The following is a 17,914-nucleotide window of genomic DNA, read 5'->3' on the forward strand; positions in this document are numbered from 1 at the left end:
CAGCCTGGTCTAAAAAGTGAGTCCAGGGCAGCCAGGGCTACACAGAGAAACCCTGTCTCAGAAAAAGAAAAAAGAAAAAAAAAGGGCTGGAGAGATGGCTCAGCAATTAAGAGCACTGTCTGCTCTTCCCAGAGGTTCTGAGTTCAGTTCCCAGCAACCACATGGTCCTGGGATCTGATGCTGCCCTGGGTTTTCTGTGTTTAACAGTGAACACTGGATGGGAAATACAGGAACAAATTTGCCCCTTAGTAAGTCATTCAAGAACTTGTCAGAGGGTCCAGAGAAATGGTTCCACTACTAAAAGTACTTCTGCTCTTCCAGAGCACCCAGCTCACAATTGTCTGTAACTCGTTTTGGGGGATCTGACGCCCTCTTCTGACCTCTATGGGCACTGCACAAATGCGGTGCACATATATACATGCAGGCAAAACACTCATTCACATAAAAATGTTTTTTTCACACTTTAAAAAAAGAAGAATCTATCAAAATGAGTGTGGGACAGTTAAAAAAAAAAAAAAAACCAACAATAACAAAAACCCACTACGTGGTCCACTATAGCCTAGACACGCAGGAAAAAAGAAGATTGCACTGGGCAACGGCAACTGTTGTGATCAACACTAACAGGAAGCACGGATTAAATAGGATTAAAGCACCAAACAGCCTGGCCTTCAGAGTTAGACTCCTGAGGTCCTGACCACCCGCATCATCTTGAAAAGGCTGCTTAAGCTCTTTAGAGCCTGTGCTTCCTCATCTATAACATGGGAGAGGGGTAGGGCAAGATTAAAAGTGTCCATTGATTCTTTGTCTCTCTCCCTTTCTGTGAATCAAGGCTGGCCTTGTGACTGCTTCACCAATATAAAATAACAACCATGTGTAGTGCTAATTCTGGGCCCCTGCTTTCAGAAAGCTAGGAAGCTTCAAAGTCAGGAGACAGAGGCAGCAGTGTCACTGCAAGCTCAAGACCAGACTGGGCTCTATAGCAATAACCTGCCTCAAAAAATTTTTTAATTAAAAAGAAAGAAAAAAAAGAAAACTAGGAGAGCTGCTTTGGGTGAATCCTAGGCTTCACCTTGGGAAACTGAAATAGGCATATCACATGACCAAAGATTTTAAGAGGACAGGTCCTGCAATTACAGGGAGAATGTGAAGGAGAGAACCAGCCCTCCCAGAATTCTAGTCAAACCTCCAGATTGTTCCAGCCCCAGCTAAAACTGGACCACAACTTTAGGAAAAACCAGCAAAGGCCAGTTGAGCCCAAGACTGTGAGGCAGTGAGCTGGCTGTTCTAAGTTATAGTCCCAGAAGCACTTTTGCATAGATCACCAAAACAGTCCTCCAACCCCAAGATCCAAAGGTCAAGCTGTTTTGAAACTAAGCTTTTTTTTTTTCTTTTTTAAGATTACAAGATTTAATACCGTGCATAAGCCAAAAGGCATATGATACCTCTCATAGGGCTTAGGGGACAATCAAACACATTAATATTTATGTAGCAAAATGTATGATAGTTACAGAGTGAGATAAATAAAGATTCTAAATAGTCTTGTGATAAGTCTGGCTGCCAAATGAACCCTGATGCCAAACTTATAAAAATATACTTTTAATTTTTGAGCTTGTAGATAATGAAAACTGTGGACATGAATTTACCCCACAGGGTTGCTGTAAGGAATAAACAAAATACTGCAGATACATATCCTAAAATAATGCCTGGCATGTAATAGGTGTGATTATTTAGAATGTCAGGAATTGGGCTGTAGGGTAGCTGGGGCACAGGGAGGAAAGGAGCGTGACCTGGTCATAGTCCTCAGGGCCAAAGGGAGCGTCCCGCTGCAGGATCTGGTGCAGCCGAGCCTTCACACGGTGCTGGCAGCTGCTCAGGGAGTCACTGTCGCTGTCCAGCAGGCCATTCATGTTGGCGCTCTTCACCATTTGTACCAGAATCGGGGTAAGCTCCCCTTCGAGAGCTAAGAGGCCCTGAAAGGAAAGCACAAGCTCTAGAAGCTTTTCTTTCTGGCTGGTATCCCAGCCTAGAGAGCCACAGACATGGAATGGAGAGCTATCTGCAGAGGCAGACTCCTCTCAGCAGCTCAGAACGGGACCGGGCGCAGACTTCTCTGAATTGGTATGCAGCAGCTTACCTTTCCCACCCAGTCCTCCAGACTGGTTCTCCACCTACAGGGTGCTGGGGCAGAGGAAGCACAGTAGGGTTTACCTTCGCAAAGGCAGCAGCTGTCATCTGGACACGGCCCTCGTCAGATGCGTAGATCTTGAGGTCATGACGGAAAGTGCTATGGAGACGAAGCAGCCCGCAGCCGGGGAAGCCAGCATAGTCACCTGGAGGAAAGTGGCATTCGAAGCATAGACCATTACAAAAGCCACGCGAGGGAACAAATATTAATTTTCCCTTTAGTAGCCTCGTAGCATCTGCGCCTTCAACGCCTGCTCCCTTACTCTAACTATTTCATCCTAACCTTGCTGGGTACTCACTCGCCAACACTTACCCTGGCCTCCTGGGTACATACAGCGGAAAGCGCGCCCCAGCTCCTCAGCCTGAACACGGCCATCAGGTGTCAGCTCTCCACCCCACTTCAGCACCAGCAAGAGAGATGGTGCCAGGGCCTCTCTCTGCAGATCTGAGGGAAGGAGGCACAGTAGGTAAGCCGTATCTAAGGATAATGGTGGCAGCATCTAAACGTTAGAGCTTCTGACAACATAGGTAACTACAGGGACAGACCATCCACAAGGTCAAGAATAGGAGATCTGAAAACCAGGTATGGTGACACATGCCTGTAATCCTGGCTCTTGGGAGACTTGGGGAGGAGGACTGCTGGGAATTTGAGGTAAGCCTGGCTTACATAGCAAGAGTCTATATTAAGGGGGGGGGGGAGGTGGTGAGATGGCTCAGCTGGTAAAGGCATGTGCCACCAAGCTTAACCACCCAAGTTCCATCCCTAGGAGCAACATGGCAGAAAGAAAGGAATGAGCTTCAAGTTGTCCTCTAACCCACAACTGCCCAGTGGCACGTGTGCCCACACCTGACTATACCCTGCTAAATAAATGAAGGTAACTTTAAAAACTTAAAGTAGAAGAGGAGGAGGAGGAAGTGGGGAGAAAAGGAGGAGGAGGGAGGAGGGGGGAGAGGAGGAGGAAGAAGAAAGCGGTAATAAATGGTAATGAAAAAGCAAAGGGGTGTTCACCTTGTCCCTCATTGGAAGCTTTCACTCCATGGGGGTAGTAAGTCAACTGCACCTTCCGGTTAATACCTGAGAAGTGACCATACCTGCAGGGAGCAGCGGGCGGCAGCACCTCAGGTAACGGTCGTAGCTCCCCCCCCCCCCCCCGTGCCCTCTGCACCCCCCCACCCCTGCTGGCCGCTCCCCACCCCCACTCCTGCTGGCCCCTCCCCACCCCACCCCTGCTGGCCCCTCCCTCACATCTCCAGCACGGCCTTCAGCTGCTCTAGCTTCCCAGTCTTCTCCTCAATCTCAGCTCCTGGCTCCTTCTCCAGCTCAGCCAGCAGCAGCCTGGTAATGTCCAGCACCTCCTAGAGGGGACCACGGGGATGGGGAACAGGAGGGTCGCCACTGTTCTGCTCATCCCTGTCAATCCCACACCTTCTTTTTCTTCTTAGACTAGGGCTACTGGCCAGATCCATCACCTTACCTGGAGCTGCTCCGGTCGCTTAAGTTTTAATTTTCCTGTCTTATATCCACCATGTTTTTCAAACAGAGCAAAAAACCTGAAGAAGTAAAAAGTAAGATAAATCAGACCTTCTGGGAACTGTGCTCCATCCATTCTCCCTCAGAAAGAACGCTCTATCTAAATTAGGACATTCTTCCTACCTTGGGTGTGTCACTTCCATCTTCATCTTCTGCTTTGGAGTTCGATCTCCATGACGGATAATTGCAATGACACAACGGAGTTCCATCCTAAGATTGGGAGTGTCCTCAGAGCCATTCTCCCACCCCAAACCTCAACTTACCTCCTATCATCCATGGTCTACTTGAGACATCAAAGAACAAAGGAACAGAGATCTGAGGTTGGACACAGAGGTGGAGCTAAAGGGACTTTAACTGGTCCAGGCTCTACTAGTTAGACAGTACAGGGTCAGGAAGGAACTGATCTGGCTTAAAGGAATCCCAAATTTTATGCAGGTCACAACAGATTTTTAACCTTTGCTTACATAGTGCCAGATGTGGTAGGGACAATGGGAATGTCCTCAGCTTCTGTGGGGATGGACCACGGTATCTGGAACTGTGGGGCAAGCTCTCGCATAATGGTGTTCCTAGAAGGTGAAACATAACCAAGCTGAATGAAAATGAATGAACAATTGTATGTCAGAAGCTCACATGCACAAACATACACTCACACAAAATCATGAGGCAAAAGAAAGCATTAATATAGAGCCTGAAATGTCGAAATAAATATGTCATTTAAGACAGAAATAAATGTATGGCCATGGTATTTGGGTTTTTGTTTGTTTGGGTTTTGTTTTGTTTTGTTTTTCTGAGACAAGGTTTCTCTGTGTAGCCTTGGCTGTCCTGGACTAGCTTTGTCGACCAGGCGGGCCTTGAACTCACAGAGATCCGCCTGCCTCTGCCTCCCGAGTGCTGGCATTAAAGGTGTGCGCCACCACGCCCGGCCTAACTTCACATATTCTTAATAGTCTATTTTTTTTCACATGTAGCTCAGGCTGGCCTCAAACTGTCTTGTCTTTGTCTCCTTATGCTGGGCTTACAGGCCACCCTGCCTTTTTACATGAGTGCTAGGGATCTGCAAGCACGTTGCTGAGCCGTGTTCTCAGCCTTGAACTTAAACTTCTGGTTTCTTCTCTGGCTCCACACTGCCTTCACCTCCTAAGTGCTGGCATTCAAGCATGTGCTGTCCTTGCTTTTGTGGGGTGCTGGGATTGAACCCAGGACTTCAAGCAAGCGTTCTACTGAGATATGGCTTCAGCCTTTTTTAGACAGGGTCTTGCTATGTAGCACAGGCTTGCCTCAGACCTGAAACTCCCCTGTCTCAGTCTCCTGGATGCTAGAATTATATGTGTGCACTGCCATAGCATTACTTGCTTTTGCTTTGTTCTAAGGTAGTCTTGTTCTGTACCCTAAGCTAGCCTCAAACTTGTGGCAACCATCCTGCCTTAGCCTCTCTAGTACACCATGATACCTAACCCTTTTTTAAAAAACTCTTTTTTGTTGTTGTTGCTATTGTTTTGCTTTTTTTGTTTATTTTTAAGATAGGGTCTCTCTACATAGCCTGGCTGTCCTGGAACTCACTGTGTAGACCAAACTGTCCCAGAACTCACAGAAATCTGCCTGCCTCTGCTTCCTGAGTGCTGGGATCACAGGCATGACACCACACCTAGCCCAACTCTCTTTCTTTCTTTTTCTTTCTCTCTCTCTCTTTCTTTCTAGATTTATGTTATTATTATGTATACAGGGCTCTGCCTGCATGTATACCTGCACACCGGAAGAGGGCATCTGACCACATTACAAATGGTTGTGAGCCACCATGTGGTTGCTGGGTATTGAACTCAGGACCTCTGGAGGCATCTCTCCGGCCTTAGCCCAACTCTTAATAGTGTAGGTTTTTCTCCCCCTTAATTATTGTGTGCATAAGTGTGTAAGATATGTGTATGGGTACATGTGTTATGGCATACGTGTAGAGGTCAGAAGACATATTTGTGGAGTCTGTTCTTTCCTCCCACCCTTACATAGGTTCCAGGGATCAAATTGACATAGCAAGATTTGTGTAGCATGCACTTCATCCTTTGAGCCACCTTCCACACCTTAATTGTATTTTCTTCCTTCCTTTCTTCCTTGATATCAATAGATCTCACGATGTAGCTTTGACTATCCTGAAGTTCATGGTGTAGACCAGGCTGGCCTGGAATGCAGAGATTTGCTCGTCTCTGGCTCCTAGGTGCTGGGATTAAAGGTGTGCACCACCACATCTGGCTTAATAGTATATTTCTTAAGCTAGACAGTGCTTGATTAGAACTACCTTATGAGGCTGGAGAGATAGCTCAGAGGTTAAGAGCACTGACTGCTCATCCAAAGGTCCTGAGTTCAATTCCCAGCAACCACATGGTGGCTCATAACCATCTCTAATGAGATCTGGTACATGCAGGCAGAACACTGTATACATAATAAATAAAATCTTTAAAAAAAAAACTACCTTATGCATGGATGCTCAGTATATTTATCATTTCTTGTGTTTTCTGAATGGTTTAGGTATTAAATACTATTTTAAAAGCAAAGTCATAGTATTATCAGTCAGTAAACTAAATATAGTTATTTACACATGGGAGAGAAAGACAATCTGCTATAGCTAAAACCGTTAGCAGCAATCATCTCTGAGGAATGTGGTGTTGAGGCAGCAAGAGGTTGAGACATCCCGTCTCCTTTTTCTTTTTTGACTTTTGAATCGTTTTTAAGATATTTAAAGTAAAGCATAAGCTTTATGTATTTATTTATAGACACAGTCTCCTGTATCCCAGGATAGCTTCAGACTTGCTCTGCAGCTGACGATGACCCTGCACTTCTAATTCTCCTGCTTCTACTGCACAGACCACCACACCCAGTTTATGAAGAGAAAGCTCCCGAACTCTCTTCCCCATGCCCAGGCCACTGTGTCTCTTACCCCAGAATCTTAGCACAGTCATCATAGTATTTCATCGAGTTCTTGACAAAGCTAAAGCCATTGACATCGCACACAAAGGAGTGACCGTTGGCACGAAGAAGGTCAAATCCACAAACTGTTTGCTGCAAAAGCAAAATAGGCGAGACTCAGCGACAGCTTCGAGAGCCTGCTCCCATTTCTTCCCTTCATCCCACAGTCCCGTGCGCCCAACCCTACCTTGAAAGCCACGCAGACCTTCCTGGCCACCAGCTTCTCCATGGCGGTCAACATGACGGGATAGCGAACCTCTTTGCCCTCACTGTCTCGCTCGACCTTCCCATCCAAAGCTGGAGATTTTCTAGCTTCGGCATGGGCATAGTCTGGCCCCACTGTGTACACCTGCAGGTACATAGCATCACTGAGTATGCCACAGCTCACCCTGTGTGTGAGAAGACAGTATGAGCACTAGGTCTGTAGACTACTCCAGCATAAAACACAAAACTCTGCACAGCCCACAGTGGCAGCATCTGCCTGTAATCCCAGCACTTTGTGAGTTCAATGCCAACCTGGTCTACATAGTAAGGTCTAGGTCAGCCAGAGCAACATAGTCTTAAAACAAAGACAAGACAAACAAAAACCCGTCCGGACATTAAGAATATAAAGACTGGGCTCAGTGAGACAGCTCAGCAGGTAAAGATGGGTGCTGACGAGCCTGATGGCTTGAGTTTGATCTCCAAGATTCATATGGATGAAGGAAAGAAATGATTTCCTCCCTCCAAGTTGTCCTCTGACTCCACATGCATGCTATAGTGTACACACACACACACACACACACACACACACACACAAAATGTAATAAGACAATTTAAAAACAATACAGAGACTGATACTTCTGGTACTAAACATTATTCCAGTGATATTACAAAGGTTTCTCCTTAGGACTCTGGTAATAATGTCTAGTCCTTATTAACTAATGATTTACCGATGTAAATCATTGGTTAATGTAAAATTAATTAATGCGTAATGTAGAAAGCACGGTACCTTGCTCTTGCTCTGACAGTGAAAATTAGACTGTCTCCATCTCATTATCTTCACATGACCACCAAAGCCGGTTGAAACCCCATTTGATTTTCTAAGATCCCATCCACGCATACTTCCCAAGAACCTCATTCCCACCCAGGTAATTATGACATCGTAAATCTCTGTATCCACCATAACCTTAACGTCTGTGCCGTCTGTTGGCATGAACTCCTCGTAGATATATGATCCTGTCTTCCGGACACTGCTCTCAGGAGAGTAAACGCTGCTCCGGCTGCCAATCTTTAAGAGGAAAGAAAGGGGGAACAATACTGCCTCCATCTCCGGGCTTTGCCAGCAAGCCCACTCTGCCCTTCAGCTCTCTGATGTCCCACCTTGCGGAAGAGGCGTTGGCTCCCTCCTCCGGCTGAGCTGGGGTAGTAGATGTAGACGTTGTGGTCCTCTGCACTCACTGGCTTCTCCACAAAGGGCTTGGGGAACACAGCTCCATTCACTTCCACCTGGTCTTCACCTTCTATCAGGTTGCACTCTGAAAGATGGGTGTGTGATCACTCGTAGGGCCTAAGGTTGTAGAGTATTTCCAGCTCCTATTTCCCTGGGGTTTTAACCTATATAATCTTTAAAATGGTGTGACCGTGTCCTATCACAGACATGCCAATGCTTATAGATGGTGTTTAGATATGATATCTCTATAGTGCTTCAAAGGCTCTGTCTGAAGACCCACGACTCCACCTGTAGTCCAATAGTCAAAGGCCCACACAGATATGTACGCAGGAGATGTTTAAAGGACAAATACTGGGCTAAGCCATGAAAATCAAGGCAGGGAATGAACAGAAACAGCAGGGACTCACCCTCAGGACAGGCGGGGTCACGGTTGAGCACAGCATATCTCGGCAGATCAATACCCTCCTCCTGCAGGATCCGGTACACCTCCCTCCTGTCACCGGCAAATAAATTAGCCATGTAGGAAAGGTGGGGGTGACTAAGGGAAGAGGCTAGGAATCTTATTTACACAGGGAACCAGAGCTCAACAGGGTATGGTACAAAAAAATGAAACCTGTGCTTCCCAGATTAGACTCACTAAAATGGGTATTTCAGGGTCCCCCTCCCCTCTGGTCCAGAGGAAGCTATACCTGTCTTGTATGTAATACTGCATGGCCAAATCATTGATAAGGAAGGGATTTCGAAGCTTGGAGTAAGCAACAGCTTTGTCCAGAGGAAAGCCTGTGACGGAGTGGGGGAAATGGAGAGACCAAAGAAATTGAAAGAGGCAGAGTGAGGAACAGGAGAGACTGTGACATGTTAGAGCCACAGCTGCCACTGAGCTCCTCCACACACCTAACCCAGGCCCCACCTCCTCCAGCCTAGGATGTCCATCAGGGGAAATGAGTCCACTTACAAGTAGGCTCCTCTCAGAAATCCAATCCTATCTGAGACCTAAGTGTCTTACAGTTGTCCTGTGCAGCTAGAGTAGTGGCTTTAAACCACACCCAGCAAGCCCTGACACAGAGGCAAACTCCCCTCCACTGCTCTCCTGGGTGCTGAGAGGCTGGCAGCTTCTCACCGATGTGACAATAAGAACCCCATCCCCATCTCTATTCATCCTTCTCAGACCCCAACCTTTGGAGTGGAAGGAAATAAGACAGTGGCAGGACGGCCAGTTCTCCACAGGCTCATTGAGGATCACGTCTTCGCCCAGGATGACAACAGTCAGGTAGTCAAATCTGCAGAGTCGCTCTAGGATCTGGGTCATTGGCTTGGACTTGGATTTCTTGGTCATGGCACAGATGCCAACAATAATTTGAGGTTCTGGAGGCTACAGAAAAGAAGTGCGATCAGGGACTCCAGATCCCCACCTATGTCACCTCCAACGCCGTCACATCTTTCTAGGGCAGTTTCTTGTTAGGACTTTGGAGCTGAGGGACAAAGGACACCTACCACAGTAGAAACACTGTGGGGAAAGTGCTTCTTCAAAAGAAGAAGAAGCAGTGACAACAGGAGGAACAGCTGAGCAGGGGCCTCAGAGAGGTGACTGGCCGACTTCTCTACTGCCCCTGCCCTAGCCGGCATGCAGCCTGCTTACAGCAGGGAGTCTGTGCTTGCAAAGAACAGAGCTGTCTCTGTCCCATAGGGCCTCAGTGCTGTGGGGTGGGGCCCCAACACCACGCTATGTCCCTTACCCTAGACTTACCACTTCATCCTCCTCATCCTCAAGGAGCTCAGTGTCACTCTCTTCCGTCCTCATGCCTATTCCACAGGTGCCCAAGCCCTCATCTCCAGCTCCAAGGAAGAAGTGGGCCGTAGCAGTGCTCTCGTCCTCATTGGCCGTCAATGACCACATCCCCGCCGGAACACCCACTCATCCCGCTCTGCAGAAGGGGGTACCCTATCAGCTTAGAACCAAGCATCCTTACAGTGGGTAGGGATAAGGTACAGGGAACTAGACAGCGAGAGAGAGAGAGAGAGAGAGCTACAAAGGGTACAGAGGGAACAGAAACAAAGCCATGGCAAGGATTAACAAGAAAGGAAACTGTACATGACTTGGCATGACTAAAGAGGAGTAAGAACAAAGCAAGGTCGCTTTTTCTTCCCTGTTTATCCCACCCTCGCCGAGAACTGGTAAGAAGACCAGGAGATTAAGCCTTACAGTGCTGGCATGTCCCTGATTCTGCCAGCAGGAAACAATGTTAACTCCGGGCAGCAAGCAGAAGAGGCGGTTCTTCAGTGAAGGCTGCTGTTGATTCCTACCAAGAGAAGGTCAGAGGAACATTTATTTCAAACTCTGGATCCATCCCACAATACTCCCAGCTCTCTCCACCTCCCCCACAATACTCCTGGAGCCTAGGGATCAAGTCAAGAGCAGAGGGCTGCAACAACTCGGAAGCTTTTGCCTTTGAGCTCTATCTTCACTACTACCTGGATTAACTCAAGAAGCATCTATTGAGGACGCCCTCCATCCTGAGCATTGTCTCGGAATGTTAACATCTGTACATCCCCTCCTCCCTCACCCCACCATCTTAAAGGACAGATATCCAAATCTTGAGGATCAGTTCAAGGACAGAAGTCTGGTGCTGGCTGGGGGCGTTGAGATGTAAGCATCCACACAGTAGTTTTTCAATCCATTCACGAACTAGAATCTCAGTGGTCTATCCACTCTCCTCTAGTACTGCAAAACCAATGCTGGCCTAGGACAAGGCCCTTTAGAGCAGCGGCTACACTGAGTGAAGTCCTACCTAAGGCCGCACGGGTAAGAGTACCTTATCAATCTGGATCAGAACGAGCTGGCAGTTCCACTTCTGCATGCATACACCTAGAGTGTTAGTGGAACCTCCAGTGATGGGAGGCATTTCTGGCTATTAGAACTGGAAAGGTGTTATACCGGTATCTTGTGAGCAGATGGCAGGGATGTTGCAAGAAATTCTATGTATATGCTATCTCAAGATCTCCCAATCCAAACTGTTGGCAGCACCAAGGTGGACAGACTGCCACGGGAAGACTCGGCCTACACTAGTGGACATTCACAGAGACATTCTTCCCTCTTCCATCTCAGACTAAAAACAGCCCAGATGCCGTAAGGAGAAGAATGGAAACATATGATGCAGTATATAAAAACCAAACTAATACTGGACTTAAATCAACAGGGGACAGTGAGATGGATCAGTGGATGGAGGCACTTGCTGCCACGCCTAATGATCTAAGTTGGAACCCTAGGCCCTACATGGTGGAAAGAGAAGACTGACTCCCATAGGTTGTCCTCTGACCTCCACATGCGTGCTGTAGGTCCACATACATATGCAACAGTTTCCAACTACAAAACTGCCAAGGTATATGTATAGCATGATCATTTGCATAAGTAAACATTATGTGCTATTTATGACTGCAATTGTAATTAGGACAAGTTTGTTGTTGGTTTTTGCTGTTGGTTTTTAAGTACCTGTTTTATATGTATGGGTGTTCTACCTGGACACATTTATGCAGAGCCCATAGAGGCAGAAGAAAACACCGAATTCTTGGAAGAGAAGCCAGGGCCTTTGAAAGAACAACCAGTGCTCTTAATTACTAAGCCAACTTTCCAGCCCCCAGTTAGAAGCCGTTTAAAAGCAGGCTGAATGGTAACACATGCCTCTAGTCTCTGAACTTGGGAGGCAGAAGCAGGGAGATCTCTTTGAGTTCAGGGCTGTCCTGGTCTACTTTGTGAGCTCCAGGCCAGCCAAGATTACACAGTGAGACCTGTCTCAAAAACAAAACAAGATAAATACATAATTTTTTAAATTGTCCAAAAAGACACCAAATTTATAACAGTGGCATTACCTTAGAAGAAAAAAAGAGAATGATCCTAGGTGTTTCTAGTGATATCTATAAAGCCTTACCTATATATAAATGTCTATTTTCAAAGATCAAAAAGATATGAAGCAAATACACAAAAGGCTAATACTTGCTAATAGTAGTTGTAAGGGTTTGAACAACATTTATTATTTTCTAAAAATAATGTACTCTAGTGACTGAAAAAAGTGGATCCTAATCAATTCCTTTCTTTTGATTGTCCCCTGTCACAATCAAGTAAGTTGTGTATAATAAAGTAATGAAAAGATTGCCATAAACAATTGGTAATCTTCTGTGAAAACATGCCCGCACTCTAAACAAACTTGGCTGTTGCTTTCTACTTAAGTACAGAAGAAAGAAATCAATAAAGGCTTCTATTTAATTACTGTTAAAAAAAAAATGGGGTCATTCAACAGACATTTTCCACGTTCCATGGAAGTTCACAAAAACCCTAACAAAGCCGAGAATCCCTTGAGTAAATTAATTCACTCTTCTTACAGAGCTTTAAAGTCTTCAATAATTCCTCTCTTCGTGTTAATTTAAAATGCCTCCATTTTACAACTAGGGCTGCAGCTTTGAATAGAAAATTATAGACGACCTTTATATAGACCTCAGTCTTCCCCGTCCTCATCATCTGACGCCTATTGCTCAATCTCCACACGACAGAACATTCTTCTACAGTTCTGCACTCCAGCTATGCACGGCCGTTCGCACGCATGCGCTCCTCCTGACTGACAGACCTTGTCTCTGAGTTCCCTTTTGGTGATCTAAACCATGGCATTCCCAATGATATCTTACAACTTCCCCGATTTGAATTTTGTGACACTCTTTGTGCCTTTTCAGAAACAGGAGTTCTCCCAGTGTCTAAGGGACCTTCACCCCACTGCCCTTTAAGTATTCCCTGTTTTTTGGTTTCAAACAATATCCAGCCATGTTCTGGAAATTCTATTACAGTCCTGTAATGGGAAGTCATAGGATGCGGCAGTCCGTTCACAAACATGGAGTGAAGGCAGATGAAGGTCCAAATTCAGAGTTAACAAAGCAAAAATAGAAGTCTGACAGGAATAGCTACGGCAAAGCCAGGCTTCGTGTGGATGCGCTTCTGGGAGAAGCTGGGGTTTTAATGTGGTGTTCCCAAAACCACTTTCCTGCTTTCTGTGCTCTTTCCCCTTCATCTTCTCCCCAAATTTAGTTGCATAAGAAAACTGCAGATTCTACACTGGGCTAAAGGGCAATCTTACCATGGAAGGAAGAGAGGGAAAGGGTAGAGGAACAGAGAGGCAATCAAGAGAGTACCTGTACTAACTCAGGTCTGGGGAAGGGTACAAGGCAAGGGTAAACTGTCACTTCATTAGCTCTTAAGAGTTGAGGGCGGTTTGCATGGTCTCTGACTTCTTGGAATCATCTTGCATTTGAGAGCAGGCCCAACAATAGTAAATAAAACTAACACAGAAACTCCTCACGTCACCACCACAGATATTGGGGTTTCCTACCTTCAAAAGCAAACCCTCACCCCTTCGCACCTCTCTTTTCCTGGTGGTTTTGAGGCAAGCTCTCACTCTGGAGCTCTGGATGGCCGCACACTCACGGCAATCATCCTCCCTCAGTCTCCAGAGTGTTGTTGGGATTACAGGCGTGAGCCGCTCTGTCCGCTTCCTACTTCTTTCCTAAGGCAAGCTTTACTGTTTCCGACACATTCCTTATTCTGACACCAGTCAACCATCTGCTGCCTGTTCTGTCAGCTCACTTATCCTGCCTTCTCTTCTTCCCCATTTTGTGATAACGGCTCTTCATTGACTAACCTTACTCCTCACACTGCTGCACCGCTGCATCAATTAATGCAACGAATCCAGCCAATTCTCCCACTCACTGACTCCCAGAAGTAAACAACACTTCAAACCTGCACATGAGTCATCACGCTTGCTAATACTTTTTTTTTTTTTTAAAGACAGAATCTATGTGGCTCAACCTAGCCTTAAACGCGGGATGCTCCTGCCACAGCCTCCAGGGTACACTTGGTAGCATCTTTCCGTTAATGATGAACACTTAATGATCCCCTATAACGCCCGGGGGCTGTTCTTTCCTCACACTAGCCCTCCTGGAGATTCATCTCCTTTTCACCGTAACCCATGCCTCAGCAGACCCTCTCCCTGGCCAGCCAGTCCCTTCCCTCACTCTGCCAGCATCCAGCGCCCGCGGTCCTCCCCTTCCCTCGGCTACTCGGATTCTCGCGCACGACCCTCTACCTCGGCCCCCTCCCCTGCAATCCATCCCCGCCCCTCCTCCCAGAGTCCCCAGCCCTATCCCCTGCAAGCCTTCCATCGTCCCCTTATTTCTCCCGCAGACCCCTCCACACCCGTCGTCTCGTCTCTCACTGACCCCCTCCGCCGTCCTCTCTCTCGGCGCCCGGTCACGAATCCTGCCCTCCCATCCTGACTGCATTCGCTTCTGCCCGCCCCCGCCATCCCCGCCTCGCTCTCCCTACGCTGACATTGAGGCCTCCCGGCTGCGCCTCCCTCCCAAGCTGTCCCCACCCGGGACTACCCACGGCCCCGAGCGCAGGCCCGAGCCCCTCTTCGAGCCCACCCTCCCCGATACCGCCCCCAGCCCCAGCCACTCCCCCACCGCCCCCGGCCCGCACTCACCCGCCTCCCTCTGCTCGCGCAGCCGAACCTGCCGGCAGCGACACCTGACAGCGGCCCAATCAAAGTGCGACTTCTTTGCAGTCCGGCCAATCCGCAGAGGGCGCGCACCGGCAACAGTCAGGCTGCGTTGGCCGGAGCCTCAGCGTAGAGGAGGGTGGCTCCTTGTGGCTGCACGGGGAAACGCAACCTGATGCTCTTGTGCTTCTTGATTTCCCACTGCGTTGCTTGCTGTCCACCTCCTTGGTCTCTAGACCGAGGCTAGCTAACCTGTGAGATCAACTGAATGGAGATACATGACGAAGAGGAAAAGTTTGTGACATTGGACCTTCCTGAGGTGAAAAAATGAGGTTTTTTTTTTTTTTTTTGTAAAACAAAACTAAGTGTGATATAGGTGAACAAGCTGAAAAGATAGCCGTAGCTGAGAAGAGTTAGGGATGCTGAAGACAAACACACCGGCAAGCAGACAAGCAAACAGGAAAAGTTAAGAGGAAGAAAAAGAGACTAAGCCGTGAGAGATACAGGAAAACGGTGGAAAAGGCAAACTGAACATCTGATTTCTATCTCCACACCGTGCTTCTTCTCTGCTCACCAACTTTTGAATCTGAAATGCTGGGTTTGGAGCCTGTTCTTCCCCTTAAAACCATGCAGCTTTCGGAAGTCACCTTACTTCCCAGAGGTTCCACTGCACTTTTTTTTTTTTTTTTTTAAGATTTATGTTGTGTGCATCTGTGTCTTGTCTGTATGCATGTCTGTGTGGTGGTAGTGTATGCATGTCTGTGTGATGGTGTTGGATCCCCTGAACTGGAGTTCAGACAGTCATGCCATGTCTGGGAATTGAACCCGGGTCCTCTGGAAGAACACCCAGTGCTCTTAACCACTGAGCCATCTCCCAGCCCCCACTGTGCTTATTTGTAAGCGTGGGACTAGACACCCATTTTACACACTGCTGCTACTTGTGGCAAAGTACTCGAGAAAAGCAGTTTATGGGGAAAGAGGTTCATTTTGGCTCAGGGTTTCAAAAGTTTTGGTCCTTAGCTCCTTTGCTTTGGCCATCAGTAGAGACAGAAATAATGGTGGCGGTTTTACCCAGCCACTTGCATGTTGGCTAATAGAACACAGACAGGGAGGAAGGGGCAAAGGTCAAGATGCACCGTCAGAGGCATGCCCACAGGGACGTACTTTCTCCAACTAGGCCCTACATCCTTCCTTTCACCGTGTCCCAATAATGTTGCCATGTTATGAACTCATTTTGGGATAAACCCATTGATTAGAGCCCTCAGAACCCAACCACATCACAAAGGTCCAGCAGCTGGTAACCAACCAAGCTCCAGTTCATGATCCTATAAAGGACATTTCTTATCCAAGCAAAACAGATGTTGACCATATGAGAGCATTGTCTTGTGTGTGTGTGTGTGTTACTGTTGTCCTTGAGTTGATATTTAGGCTTCCCTGGTCAGGATTTTGAAGTTCCCCATTTGTTCTCTGTAACTTTAAGGACCTTACAATTTTCCTAGTTAGATGCCTTATCATACCGACTCCCCAACCCCCAGGCCCTCTGAATGGCTAAAGATGGTTCTAAGGACAAGGTCTACAAATTATCACTGGTAGTTAATGCTCAGCTTATACCTTCTCTGCCACTCCAACTATGCAAGCAGTAATTACAGCAGCTCCCGAGTATAACACTTCTCCATTGACCCACCAAAAGTGCTCTGCTCCTGGTCATCTGTTGGAGTGATCTAATTCTCAGTGAAATAATACACGTGTGATTGTGAAGTGCTTTAAGGCACTAAATATTAACAACAATAATTATTAACCAGAAATAAAATACTATACATATCGATACTTTCTCATATGCAATAGAATATTTTTTTTGTATGTGTATGGGTGTTTTACTTGTATGTTTGGGGGCTGTGCTTCCCCGGTGCTCAAAAAAAAGAGAGAAGAAGGCATTGGATCTCCTGGAACTGAGTTAGAGACATGTTGTCAGCAACCAAGTGTTTGTGGGGAATTGAATCCAAGTCCTCTGAAAGAGCAGCCACTGGGCCATCTCTTCAGTCCCATAAGGTAATTTTTTCTTTCTTTTTTTTTTTTTTTTTTTTTTTGCTTTTTCAAGACAGGGTTTCTCTGTGTAGCCCTGGCTGTCCTGGACTTGCTTTGTAGACCAGGCTGGCCTTGAACTCACAGAGATCTGCCTGCCTCTGTCTCCCGAGTGCTGGGATTAGAGGCGTGTGCCACCACGCCCGGCCATAAGGTAATTTTTAAAAATGACTAAAAACATATTGTATGCCTATCATGGGCTTACAAGGAATAAGAAACGTGCACAGTATATGAATCTTTTCAGCAGAGCTATTGTTTCATGTCAAAAGGCGTTTTCCAGACGAGTAACTTCTCTACCCTGGCTGCCCTTATTTCTCTCTCTGCTCATCTCCCTCCCCACCTCCTATGTGCTGAGCAGCTCCTCAGCCAAATAACAGCCCCGCTGCTCTGGACGGCTGCCTCCTCCTTTTATCTGGGTAGGTATATGCCATCCCAAGTAATTATATTTACTTACTCACTCGTGCCTCCTCCTCCACCTGGATAATGAACACCCACAGCACAGGTAACTTTTTTTTTCTCCAAAAGTGAGCAAGCTTCAACAGCAGATTCCAATCTATTCTCTGAGAACTACTGTTTTATCAAGAGAAGGGGCCCCAGAAAAGAAATGGCTAGCTTCTAAGGATACCCACAAATAAGGAAGGTCAGAAAGGAGATATATGGGGGCTTGCAAGTAATAAGGGAATATGTGTTAGTGGGGCCAGCAGGGACCATGAAGGGTAATTTCCTTTTCCAAATACTCTCTTAAGACTTCCAAATATCCTACTGTCTTCTGGACCGTCAGGAAGCTGAAGGAAGACATATTAATGCTAATATGCCTGCCTGCCTTGGCTGGTCCTCCACACCTAAGCCTCAGGTCCCTAGCTCAACTCCAGCTTTCATCCCTCTCCGTGCACTACTAAAAGTCATGTCGCACTTAGTCCTGCTGGTAGCTGTGGAAACAAACCCTCTTGAGTCTGAAGGTGCACTTCACGAGAGAGAGAGAGAGAGAGAGAGAGAGGAGAGAAGGCAGAGACTCCCTGATGACCTTAAGTCCTTGGACACCACCAGCCTTTACACTCCAGATTAAACTGCGTTGGAGAGCCAGGAGAGGAAACACAAGCGGCTCAGGAGGACCTGTGCCTGCCTGTTCCACTCCACACCCCGTCATCTCACCACACCCTTCTCCTGTCTTTATATTCCCTTCCACTCCAG

General features: G+C 47.0%; 1 protein-coding gene across 2 annotated transcripts in view; it reads right to left on the bottom strand.

Annotated features, from left to right (window-relative positions):
* Window positions 1-14,739, bottom strand: part of Ppip5k1 (diphosphoinositol pentakisphosphate kinase 1) — a 44,345-nt gene extending 29,606 nt beyond the window's left edge. The window contains exons 1-18 of one of the 2 annotated variants that reach the window (XM_051144492.1): window positions 14,627-14,739; window positions 10,306-10,402; window positions 9,850-10,027; window positions 9,279-9,474; window positions 8,792-8,882; window positions 8,510-8,595; window positions 8,033-8,187; window positions 7,839-7,940; window positions 6,858-7,019; window positions 6,642-6,763; window positions 4,180-4,281; window positions 3,839-3,925; window positions 3,660-3,735; window positions 3,431-3,540; window positions 3,194-3,276; window positions 2,498-2,629; window positions 2,209-2,330; window positions 1,788-1,970 (exon numbers count right to left, since the gene is read on the bottom strand). In XM_051144492.1, the coding sequence (XP_051000449.1) occupies window positions 1,788-1,970; window positions 2,209-2,330; window positions 2,498-2,629; window positions 3,194-3,276; window positions 3,431-3,540; window positions 3,660-3,735; window positions 3,839-3,925; window positions 4,180-4,281; window positions 6,642-6,763; window positions 6,858-7,019; window positions 7,839-7,940; window positions 8,033-8,187; window positions 8,510-8,595; window positions 8,792-8,882; window positions 9,279-9,474; window positions 9,850-9,999 (1,959 nt within the window). In that variant the 5' untranslated portion in view covers window positions 10,000-10,027; window positions 10,306-10,402; window positions 14,627-14,739. Of the gene's footprint in view, window positions 1-1,787; window positions 1,971-2,208; window positions 2,331-2,497; window positions 2,630-3,193; window positions 3,277-3,430; window positions 3,541-3,659; window positions 3,736-3,838; window positions 3,926-4,179; window positions 4,282-6,641; window positions 6,764-6,857; window positions 7,060-7,838; window positions 7,941-8,032; window positions 8,188-8,509; window positions 8,596-8,791; window positions 8,883-9,278; window positions 9,475-9,849; window positions 10,028-10,305; window positions 10,403-14,626 lie in introns of those variants that run through there. The other variant, XM_051144491.1, reaches the window with a different exon arrangement.
* Between the last annotated feature and the right edge of the window lie 3,175 nt (window positions 14,740-17,914).

This window comes from Acomys russatus, chromosome 4 (assembly GCF_903995435.1).
Source record: "Acomys russatus chromosome 4, mAcoRus1.1, whole genome shotgun sequence".
Lineage (NCBI taxonomy): Eukaryota > Metazoa > Chordata > Mammalia > Rodentia > Muridae > Acomys > Acomys russatus.